Raw genomic sequence first — 12,449 nt, forward strand, 5'->3', positions numbered from 1 at the left:
GGGTGTCCTATTGACACCCTTGCAACCTTGAAATTGCATTCTCAACTTGCGATTCTCAAATTGAGAATCGCAAATTGAGAATGCCTTCCCATTCATTCCTATAGGCCTTCTAGCCCATAGGAATGAATGGGAAGGTATTCCTTATTAGCGAATCTCAATTTGCGATTCGCAAATAAGGAATAGGTGGGATTCGCAAAATATTTTGGTAATCCTACCTACATTGCGTTTTGCGATTCTCTAATTGCGATTCCCTAAAAATTGCAATTTGAGAATCGCAAAACATGTACTAACTACATATGGCCCCTATATTTTTAAAATATAGTGTATTACTAATTTTTTTAACTTTTATTTGTTTTTTGTCACTGAGGTAGTACCTTTGAAGGTAGTACCGCAGTATCCATTTTTAATTTTTTTTAAGTATACAGAAATTCATAAATGTTTTTCCCAACCTATTACCAATTTACTAAAGTGGTAATAGGTAAGGGAAAAGCACCAAACCTGGTACTTACCTAGATTTGAAGGCGTAACACAGAGCACAGGCAAACTGTACCAGAAAACAACATGGCTGTCTTTAACTTTTTTAAAGGCAGACATCAGCCAATCACCTAATGGTTTGTCACTAGTATGTACTGTGGTACTACTGCGAAATACCACCCAATTTGACAAAAATACTGCAGTTTAAAATGCCCTGGAGCGTTAAAAAAAAAACTGCCCTATATCCCTCTAGCACCCAAAAGAATCATCTGTGCACCATAATGTCTAATCCCACCAACTTTCATGAAAATCTGTTCAGCCATTTTTGCGCTACATGAAATACAAAAGTCTATGTAAAATGCATTGGAGTGAAAGTGTGTTTTGGGACCCCCTTTTTCTCTTTGCACACCCTTGACCAAACTCCGCAAAACTTTCAATCCAACAATGTAATGGGTGCAACATGTCTGCAAACTTTCACAGACATTCGTCAAATGGGTGCAAAGTTATTAAGGGACAAAAATCTGAGATATTGCTATCTCTGGTAACCCTAACTCGGACTACAGTGTGGCAACCGCCACTATGCTATGTATTTTTATTATAAACTTTGGGAAAATAGGAGGAGGCTTGTAAGACAGCTAAAGTTATCTCTAGGTCAGGCCAGAACAAAATATATTGTATAGGCAATGTCAATTAAGCTGAGGAAAGCCTCTTAATACATGAATCTGGATAGTTCTATTAAACATGGTGCAGGGAGAAATCTTGATTATGGTCCTCCATTATGTCATTCCCAATTCAGCAGTGCCACATCAAGAGCAGCTATTTTATGGTGCTACCACAAATGGCACCAAGAGAAAGAAAGGCAGACAAACATTTGACCAAAACCCTTGTGCCGGCCCAATTTAGGGTAAATCCTTGCTTCTGTTTAGGCACTTTTCCTGTCCCTTACTTCTGGGGCTCCTAACCTCTAAACAACTCAGCTGCCCGAGACCGTCATCCCTCCAAGTGTCACTCTCTCTGCCTTACCTTTTTGTCCAACCCTTTTGAACTCTCTGCCCTACTTTTGTCCTACCTTTTTGCACTGTGCCTTTCATCACTTTTCCTGCCACTCAAACCCCACTTCATTGGCACTGCAACTTGCTCCCTAATCAATGTGTGATTTCCCTCCATACATCTAGAATACTGTCGCTTGCTGCATTATACTGATCCAGTGTCACTCCCATTGGTGGCAAGAGATGTGGGGAGACTGGCAATTTCGGGTTAAGTTGTTGATCCTCCTGGATCTTAGCTGGAGAAACACCACAAGGAGTTCAAGATGCAGCTACTAGGATCCTAAATAATAATTCTCAATGTAGTTGTTGTTAGAATGTGGATTGCCAGGTATGTTTGGAGCTGCTAGACTTCATAGGCAAAGTGGGTTGGTGAAGGGAGACCTATCCTGTAGGTTGTCTGAAATACTGATGAATAGGTTTTGCATATGATACACAGGATTTTGAATGCAACACTGACAGCCAAGTGATTTGACAGTGGAATTAACCGGTTTAGATTTTTTGGGGTTTGGATTGAAAAAGCGAGTACTTTCCTAAGCATCAATGTATTTGTATTTGTGTTCTTGACGACCTCACTGATTTCACTCGCCTAAGGGCTAAAGGTCTAGCAATGCACCCATGTTTAATTAAACAAAATGAATACATCGGTCATTTAGAGGATCTAAAATATTAAGCAAACAAACACTGTCTACGATTTGCAAAACACAATGCATCATGGTACTTACAGCACAGAAAAGAACACACACCTACCTCTGCCAAGAAAATGAAGCACTAGACCCTGAGCCAGCAACATCTGACCAGTTCTAAGTGTGCATCCCCAACCACAGTCTGTAGTTAAAACGGAGCTTGACCCCTCCAGTGGAGGAAATTCCTCTCTGTAGGTCAACCATATTCTAGAAATAAAATCTTTCCGGAATTCTTCCACATTTCCAGAAATGTCACCGTTGGCTACTGGAACCAGTTCTGGCACTTCTTGGCAGGATTCACTTAGTCCTACAAACAATAAATCAAAAAAGGTGAAAGAAAATATGCAACATAAGCAGAATAAATGTTTCCTGGAAAGGGAAATTTAGTATAAAATATTTTCTTGAAATATATATAAACCAAAGGCATAAACGTCTTGGTTAGGGTTTGTGACTCCAAGCACGTTTCACAAAAAAGTAAGCATCATGCAATTAAACATGCTAAATAAGGACAACATTGTGAGGCTGATCAGATAACCTAGACACCAAGACTTGTCTGCAGCCATTGATTACACCAAAAATAATAATAACCATATAACAAAACTCAGTAGTGTAATGCTATCTTTAAATGAAATTGAGAGTGCACTCAAATAGAAATGATTTGGCATACAGGTTGTACAAATTAAATGTCAGAATTAAACTGTGGTTTGGGGAGCCTTCGGTCACGGATTGTGATCAGGGATGAATAGAGGGATGTTCTACGTACATCTGGAAGCCACATGTACAGAGCAGCCCCAAACCCCAAAAGTTGCAGATGCACGTACTGCAAACTATTGTCCTTTTGTCTTCCAAATGAGGTTTAAGACATTATCTTGGTGGCCAGGAAACTAGAACTAGAAAATCCATCTACACCGATCACTAGAAAAAATGTGATCAAAGGTGCGAGTCGAAAGGCATGGATACTGTCAAATCGTTCTTTTCCAATGGCCTTTAATTTGCGTTTTTTCTTGCAAAACAGGGTCTGAACATCAACCGCAGGCAAGTTGTAGCTGTAGTTGCATGGCGCTACCTGGCAATACTGGAGAGCTACGGTTGGGGAAACGTTTGCCTGACCAGCTGCCAAAGAGGAACTGGTAATACGGAAATACATTTCACTATGAAGACTATTTAAGAGAGCACTAAAACTGTTTTTCTTAACAGCAAAATTGTTCTAGATATTTTATAATAAGCTGTCAAAGGCTCTAAAATATTGATGTTGATGTATGCAATGATACATGTGTGCATAAAAACGAAATCGAATTACTTTTGTCGAAATCCCCCGATTTTGGCCTCTCCATCAACCCAGAGACAGAAATACGTGGTCAGGCAGGCCCTGCGACCTAGGCCTGAGGCAACTGATTGACAGGTCACAGGTGGCATGACACATAACCAGCAGAACAAATGTGCAAACTGGAAGAACCCAGATTAATCCCACAGATGGGGAGTGACATCACAACGGTCCATGGAGACTGGCCCCAATAAAGTGCATATGGCCAGAGGGGCGTGCATTCCCAAACCACCATAAAATCAAATGCCACATGAAACAAGCAAGGAAGACTCAGCAGCACACGCAGTGATCATGGGCTCCCCATGTCGGAGATCTGGACACTTTACCCACTGGCCCTCACTGTGTCCACGCAAGGTCGAGATCCACCTGCATTTTTTATCAGGTGGCAGTAATTTATGACACCATGACTAAGCCCACATTGCTCTTCCTAAAAAGGATCTATGAATTGTTGTATGATGCTCCAATAAATGTATATAATGGCGCTCAAGTCTATTGTACTTTGAGACAGTCCTCAGACCCACTTTTGTAACTGTACGCTCGGCCAAAGTGATTAATTAAACCAACGTTTCCTGTTTTGCCAAATGCCTCTGATCTTAGTTTTTTCAAGGTAAATTCACATTCAAGCAACAATATCTCGGCTAAATAAAATGTGGGGATAATCATAACATGTTAGATGAATCAAGACATCTGTCATTCCAGAGTCACACCTCACAAAATATAGAAGCATTTCCACATGAAAATATAGCAGGTGAGTGAAAGACCTTCAAGTCTACCTCTGAACCCATACATTCTTGAGGTAACTATAGAAGTATGCTTTCTAGGAGTTGTAAGAGGAACACATACGGTCAGTTTTTCACATAACTCCAACAAGGATTCAGTGACCACACTCCTGATTATATTCTTAGATCGATCTCTTCGAACTAAAACAGATGCCACATTGGTCTATGTGCTAAAGCTTGTCTAAGTAGGCCCAATGTTGGCCTGAGTGACCACGTGGTTGTATTGGTCGATCATAATCAGTGTATAGCGATTCTGAAACTGTTATTAGCCTTGGCATAAACTTTATTAAAATCCCCATAACCTGCCCATTTAGGAGAAGTAACTAGCTAGGTCACTCTTACTGTCATCTAGTCAGGTGGGGTAATTGGCTCAATGTAGTACTTGTTAATTTGGAGTAATATTAATACCCATTATTAACCCACCTGCTTGGAGACACCTGCCTTACCCTTTCCATCTCGCCATGTCCTATCGTTAAAGGCAACATCCCTGAATTTATCATAACTGATCCCCAAAATCCAAGACCGAGAAGGAACCGATCTAATATCTCAATCACATCTGGTTAATACTCAGGCAATGATGTGCATCTTGTGCTTCTCCACTAGGACTACGGCCCCCTGGATGCCCTCATTAATCACAATCCTTTTGCCAAGAGGCTCCATAGCCAGGGTAACTGAAAAAAGGGCAAGAGCAATCCATGCCTTGAACCAGCGCCCAACGTGAATATGTGAACCTGTTTACCAAGATCTAAATGGTACGGTAGGCATAAACCAGCCATATGAATCTGAACATGTTGGACCCTATCCTAGTCTTATTTAGAACTTCCCCGTTTTCCCTCCTGAATGCTTTTTTCGGAATGAGATACAAGACCAGCTGGGATTCGTTGCATACTCATTTTCTCCAGGGCCGGACTGGCTACCGGGCAGTTTGGAAGGCTGCTGAGCTGGGGCTGAATTCGTTGATGGGGACCTGCGTGTACTAAACGTAAATTCGTTTTGCTTTTATTATTTCGAGGCACACGCAGATGTCCATGAACAAAATCAGCCCCCACTGCAATTAAATCAGCCCCCAGCTCGGCAGTAGTCCAAACTGCCCGGTAGTCAGTCCGGCCCTGATTTTCTCCACCAAATGGGACAATCTATAAATATTATGAAATTACTGACTTTTTCATACTATACCTAGATTGATCTAGATGAAACCAAAACAGCATCAAAGCGTTCAATCTAGAAGACAGATTTTTGGTTGAGGGTTCATGTTAAGTAATTCGTCTATAGGAGGTGCGCAGATTCATTGAATTACTGAGTTTGGGAAATAAAGTAATATCGGCTTCTTCCATGTATCTGTTTGACTTGAAGAGCCAATAAAAGAGTTATGTAATGTCACTAATGGCAAATACCTTTAAACCTTACACATTTCATACATTTATGTGAGGGATGGACAAACTCACCCTTTCTTACCAATCCAATCTGTTACAGTCACCTCCCAGTCAGCAACATGCCCCTTGAGACTAAAGGAATCCTGGGTTTCACCTGAAATATTGTTATTTCAGGTTGGTCTCAGATATTTTTGATATCCGTGAAACGCAGCACACACCTCAAGGCTGAATTTGCACCTGCAGTTCCCCTCCCCGGCCATGAGGAAGTGGAATCGCATGAGCACCTAACTCTCAGGTTGCGTTTAATGCTCACACACTATCCCTCTGATCTGCCTTTTTTACATTCTGACCTGAGTCCCTACAAGTCTGTTCTAAATGTAAAAAGGGGGGCTTACATAAGGAACTGTCTATGCACTGTAACCAACTACCTTATGATAACAGAGAGCTATAACAGCAGATATAATAATGGAGCTAAATATTTTTTACACATTCTCAATTCATATTGTTACACAATTTCAAATGATGATGTAGAACAAATAATACATATGTAACATATGTATTATTTTCTTCTGAGTTTATAAGGAATTGGGAATTGATGGTATTTCAATGTCCCTCTCTTCTTTAGAAGCCTACTAAATCTTTCTCATCTTGCACACTCATTTTACATTCCTTAAGGATACCTCACACTTTTGGGGAGACCATTTCTCATGTCTTGTTCCTATTATTATGTATTGTGCTCCATTTCAAATCATGTGAAAGACCCCTCTCTTATCGACGGTCATTAAACCTTAATCTAGTTTAATTTCTTAGCCAGTCAATTTGATGGTACTCCACTGTAACAAAAAATACTGTAATTATTCATTTGTAACCCGCTCTTTTATCCAAATGTTATTCTAATTTCTTTACCGATTAAGTAATAGTCTTTACGTGCAATCACAGGCTCTGCAGTGAGAGATTCAAGATCGGGGTGCTGGGAGTCTGCTCTGCTCATTCCTACGAGTTCCTAGAGCAGATATACCGCACCGCACTACTCTTATGTGTTTCTTACGCCTAGCAGGCTAGTGAATTGCTCACATAAGGAAAACATTACTTCTCTCTCAACACAAGTGTGGATCCACGGTTGGCATGCACTTTGGGAAGACTTCCCACGATCACAGCCCAGTATGATAATAAAGCCCAGTGGTGACAAATATAGCCTAGGCCTTTTTAAATTTGGGGGATTTTAAATCCTGTTTTAGTGGAATAGCATGACACTGGACCATGACCACGAGGACTGTGCCCAGTTAAATTATGTGGTAGCTCCCCAGCACCACAAACCATGAACTTGGGGCAGTGGGGAGCTCCACCATTTCAATAATATCAGATGGCTTAACTCTGTCACCGCTGTTCTGTATTTTTCATTTTCTTAGACCAACCATTTCTTTTCTATTTAGAGCAGACCCGGGCTCCTCACACCTCATGTTGTTTTAAATTCCCATCTCTTCCTTCTTCCTCTCCTGTGGCATCTATTTTTTCCACATTCTTAATCTTCTTGGATTGTTATGCTTTTTTTTTTAGTATCACATCTCCTTCAATAATGTAATGATTGTAAAATCATTAGATTATCATGCAGCTTTACATCTGTGTGTCTGGATTTGAAGGCGGAATGGTAAAAAGAAAGAAATTAAGATAAAAACAAACATTCATGCACATTCTAATAGATTGCTCAATTCAGAAAAGTAATGAGCATCAAGATTATGCACGCGTGGCGTTTTTCACAAATAAAAAGTAAAGCAATTGATGCGTTTGAGACAAAAGAAAATCATCGGCAATATTGCAAAGAATATATGTTACAATTTTTAGCCAGAGAACAGAGGATGTGTCTGTCCTTTTTTTTTTAAAACTGTGCTTCAACAATGCAGGCCTGTGAGGGATGATAATTCTCCCCAGCAAATGATTTTCCTATTAACACCAAGGGGCTGCTGCATTCAAAGGGCTGTCTTATTTCATATCTGAAGTGGCTCGTCTTTGTATCTACAAAGTAATGAGGCATTCTGCATAAACAAGTCTGGCATAAAAACACGCTGCTGTTCTGCATAAGGCAGTATTTCATTACGATGGTAAAGTTATCTTTTTATTTAGTATCAATATGTTGCGTCTACGCAAGGATTATTTGACAACCAGTTGTTAAATCCTTTATGGTATTTGTGCAAGACTAATAAAACTCGGATGTTCACACAATTCACAGATGCACTGTTGTCAACTATCAGAACTCCCACACATAATTACCAATACTTAAACTTACCTTCGTTTTTGAAATGGTAACATTTTCCGAGCAAGAAGACAGGAGAATTTCTACTAAAATATGTCTTTGTTTTTAACACCCAACCTAAAAGAAATAAAATTAATGAAGCTAGATTTAGGAACAAAATGCGATACGGTAGTATGTATTACGAATATACATTGCGTCATGTATCATGCACTACATCGAAAACTGTGTCGCAAAAGAAAGCCTTTACCGAAATTGGTTTTGAAACACTTAAAAAGCCAATTCATGTTTACGACTGTGCACGCCAACTTACATCTGTAGGGTGGACTGATATAATGAACAGTCATGTAAAATAAATGACAGAAAATGTGACTTACCTACACTCTACATATTACACATTCAAGATTTTAAAAAGTGTAAAATCATAATATTAATTCAGAATAATGTCAGTATCATGCCTCGACCTGTATCCCCTATCTCAGGCAGTAAGAAGGCTGTTACTTCCCACTTTATTTTTCACAAGCTTGTTCCTGTGCACTTTCACCAATATGCATAAAGCACACGTTTTAACCAGACTGAAACTTTCTTCAACATTCGTTTGTTCCTTTCCTCTGTTGTCAACTTCCCCAGCATGGCTTATAATTAAAGGTAATCCTTTTCCCACTTGCAATTGTACTTCCTTTTAATGTATGCTACCCTTTGTGCCTGTACACATGCAGAAAACATAATGGCCTTGTTCTCAACACAGCCAAGAAACACAATCTTCATTCTGGCACTGTTGAACAAGAGTTTGATTTACATAAACCATTTGTATTCACAGTCTATGCAATTTGGCCTACTCCCTAGGTTTGTATTCCAAACAGAGACATGATTATGACACCCATATCTAGATCTAACACAGCAGGTGGTGTGGTGATGTGTGTTCACCTTTGCCAGAAGGAGCAGAGAGAAGTCCAAAGCAAGGCATGACAAGAGTCCTTGAAGCCAGCTGTACACGGATGTATCCAGAAGGCTTGAGTTGACCGGATTCTGATGTGTTGTCCACAATTATAGGCCCACTTTATGGCAGTATCTGAAATTACCATCTACTTTCCCAGCCGTACAAGCAGAATGAAATGGTTTATAATGTCATAGGCTGCAGAAGGATGTCTCTAGCCCTTCTTCCAGGGAGACCTACAAGTCGTTGAAGCTACGCCTCTCATAATCGGTAGCCAGACAACACACAAATGCATCTAGATGGTAGAGCAGGTCACGTACACCTGCAAGGACATGGGGTGAACATTTGACCATCATGAGCTGCAGGGATGGATCAGGACAATAACCGGAAGCGTCTCCCCCGCTAACGATGAGGACCGTTGCCCCTTTCCTCTCAGAGCAGCGGAAAAGGGAAAAATTAAATGATAACGTTATCATCATTTTATTTTTCGTTGCTGCAGGGCTGGGTTAGGATGGGGTCAGGCTGGTGGTACAGGAAGGAGGAGTGTTTAATGAACTTTAGTGCGCACGACGGTTTGGCCGGCACAGCCTGGTGGGGAAAATGCACAGGCTCCCTGTCCCCGTCTGAGCATTGCAGCATTCTGATTGGCTTAGGGGAGACAGTGTGCTTCCTGCTTCTTCGGGACTCGGAGTCAGGACGAGAAGAAATGCGGAGATGATGAGGAGAGTTGGCGGAAAAGGCAAGTGTTTTTTTAAAGATTAATTTTTAAACTCCCCCCCCCCCCCCGCCCCCTCCAGTTCCCTCCCATCCGCCACTGACACTAACACACATTTTAAGTGAGTTCTTGTTTTGTTATCCCATGCTGTAAACTGCACATCATAGTGTAACCATTCTAATAAGTATATGATCTTTCTGCAGAACATCTAAGTGAGGATCTTAGAAAGTACTAGTCAGCTCTTGCTGGCGATACATGTATCAGTTTTGCCAAGGTCTTCTCACATTCTTCCCAAGAGAAGAGACAGGCACCAGCTCATCAGTGCCAATCTGTAAATGTCAATTGTATCAGTCCTTTCACTTCCATTTACTGCCACTGATAAAACCTGTAGAAATGAAGCACCAAAATGAATTAATTTTAGTATGTCTTGCTCCAACTGATAGAGAGGGGAGCTGAATAGGCAATAGCCTTGCTTATTGCAAATACTCACTGGATATTTCTACATTAAATGCATTAGATCTCCATTCACTATCTAGAGTGTTTGTGTTTTTGTTTACAAATGTTTGAGTTTTCAGTTTCTGTCTCTAATGAAAAGTATTAAACAATTGGGGTGCTTCACCTTAAAATACCAGCTCCCTCTACATCTTGCATGTTTTTACCACACAGGAACCTTGGTTGTGCTGACAGTTTTACTCACTGAGCTGATGACTGTTGTTCACAAATGTACCCTGCTCATTGAAGGCTCCCCCAGATTTCATGTCTACCACCAATCTAGCTGCTTGCATTATTGTTATTCTATATTCTTCTTTACTACTTCTTCTTGGTATATCATGCTTAAGGGAGGGGAGTGGTCACATGATCAAGGATGGGTCGAGAATCACTTTCATTCACATAGTCGTGACCACTGCCTAGAAGTAGAAAATAATCTCACAAATTGTCAAGAGGAGGTTACAGGGGCAGCATGTGTGACATGAGACAATGAAAGGTGCATCTCAGAAAAGTGTATCACACCAAATAGATGTTGCTGACATCTTGTAAATGTAAATGTAGTTGAGCTTATATAGCGCACAGCTACCCGCAGTGGGTTTCCCGGCGCTTGCTTAGGGAACCCGTCCTGGTATTCCCCTGTGAGATATCAGGGTATCCACAAGGTGAAAGTCAGGCATCCCACCGCGAGGGGCCGTTGTGGAGATTAAGCAAGCTATTGCCCAGAGTTGCAGAGTGTGAACCCGTGAGTCGAGGAGGCACCGGGACGAGAATTATCAAGTCCGTGGAATTTTTAGCCCAAGACCCGCCGAGGCGGGGAATTGAACCCTGGTCCAGGACCGATCTCAGCTTCCGGGTCTGCTGCCTCTAACCCCTGAGCCACACTTCTCCACAAGCGAGCATCACCAGCAGCAAAGCCTGAAGGTACCACCACGAACACAGTGCTGATACTTGTAAGAGCAAGCTGCCGGGGAAAATAGTCACGGACAAGAAACCTAGCAACTATGAGCAAACCTAGAGAAGCTGCTGGGCCCAAACCACATAGCTAACCTGCACAGTTTGCCAAAAACATCAGCTAGAGCTAACTACAGGCGGTCAATATAAACTATTTTGTAAGAGAGCTCAAGGCAGAGAAAGCGGTTAGAGTGAACAAGTATTTGCAAAGACAATAGCTCTAACCTTTTGACCTACAGACTTTGACAGTGCAAACCAAAAAAAAGGAAATAAGAAAAGGAAAAAGATGCAATGACATAAACGTGCATACAATTCATGAATTTGCGGTGGTCCTGCATTCCACATGCGCATGCATGCGACTACAGAATGGCACAGGAGCTATTTTTATTTACTGTTCGAAGATGTATGGGGCCACTTGGAATGTTAAATTTAAAAAAAACTTTTACTACGAAAAAAATAGCAGCTGCCAGGCCCTCCATAAAAATTGAAAAAGAAAACACGTTTTAAGGGCCGCAAAGGGTGGGGTCCATTGGAAGAAAAGGTGGGGAGCTAGTGGGAACAAGCAAAAGGAAGTCGGTGGGAGGTGCAACAGATGTACACGAGTGCAAAGAGGGAGACTTAATTTAAAAAAAAGATATGTGAGTGGGAAGTAATGGACAGGTTGGGGAGGAGGGAGATGCACAGAGGGCATTGGGGTAATTGGTGGGGAGCAGCATAGGAGGGGGAAAGCTAGGAAACACAAACTCTCAGAGTGCTGATTTTTTTTAATTTTTTTTTTTTAAAGCGAACCTCTGAAAGTAAGCAGTGGAAGGACAGAAGACATCCAATTGTAAGGGGAGGGGCAAAAACAAAAAGAGGAAGGAAAGCCATTAAATAAGATCCAAACAAATGAGAATGATAATAGAGCCAACATGTAAGAAGCAATGGGCTGGCTCGAAGCACACTAAGTGGTCTTTCAACAAGACACAGCTACAATCTGTCTAGAAGTGAGACCTAAAAAGGAGCACATAATGCGATACCCATAGAGAGAGGCAAGTCCCATCTACTACCACTTATGAAATTGCAAAAGTAAAGATCAAAGATGTGGGAGAAATAGGACAACGGAGTACCCAAACATGTGCTGATCTTTGTTCCGATCCAGAAAGGGCAAGCCCTGAAACAAGGCTGCAAATTAATGGGTGAACTGAAACAGAAGCTGATACCGAACCAGCCAAAAGAAAAGGATTGCTCTCCAAGACCCGAAACCGGACACAGATCTTGTCAGAGACTTCGTTATGCTAACCGAATTAATATGATAGACAAGCAGGGGATACACACTAAAAAAGAGCTAGAAATGGAACAGAAGCTCAGATCATCACATTTAAGGCCAATACACCATGCCAGAAAAAAAGGGAATCCTTGCAAGCTATCCCACAGCGTGCAGTAAC

General features: G+C 41.2%; 1 protein-coding gene across 14 annotated transcripts in view; it reads right to left on the reverse strand.

The window, feature by feature from the left end:
• The window catches only part of ATG4C (autophagy related 4C cysteine peptidase), a 375,968-nt gene that overhangs the window by 88,008 nt on the left and 275,511 nt on the right, over positions 1-12,449 (reverse strand). For all 14 annotated transcript variants that reach the window (XM_078669373.1, XM_078669406.1, XM_078669326.1 and 11 more), the window contains 2 exons: positions 7,967-8,050; positions 2,271-2,513 (listed from right to left, as the gene is read on the reverse strand). In XM_078669373.1, the coding sequence (XP_078525499.1) occupies positions 2,271-2,513; positions 7,967-8,050 (327 nt within the window). The remainder of the gene's footprint in view (positions 1-2,270; positions 2,514-7,966; positions 8,051-12,449) is intronic.

This window comes from Lissotriton helveticus, chromosome 1_2, assembly GCF_964261635.1.
Source record: "Lissotriton helveticus chromosome 1_2, aLisHel1.1, whole genome shotgun sequence".
Lineage (NCBI taxonomy): Eukaryota > Metazoa > Chordata > Amphibia > Caudata > Salamandridae > Lissotriton > Lissotriton helveticus.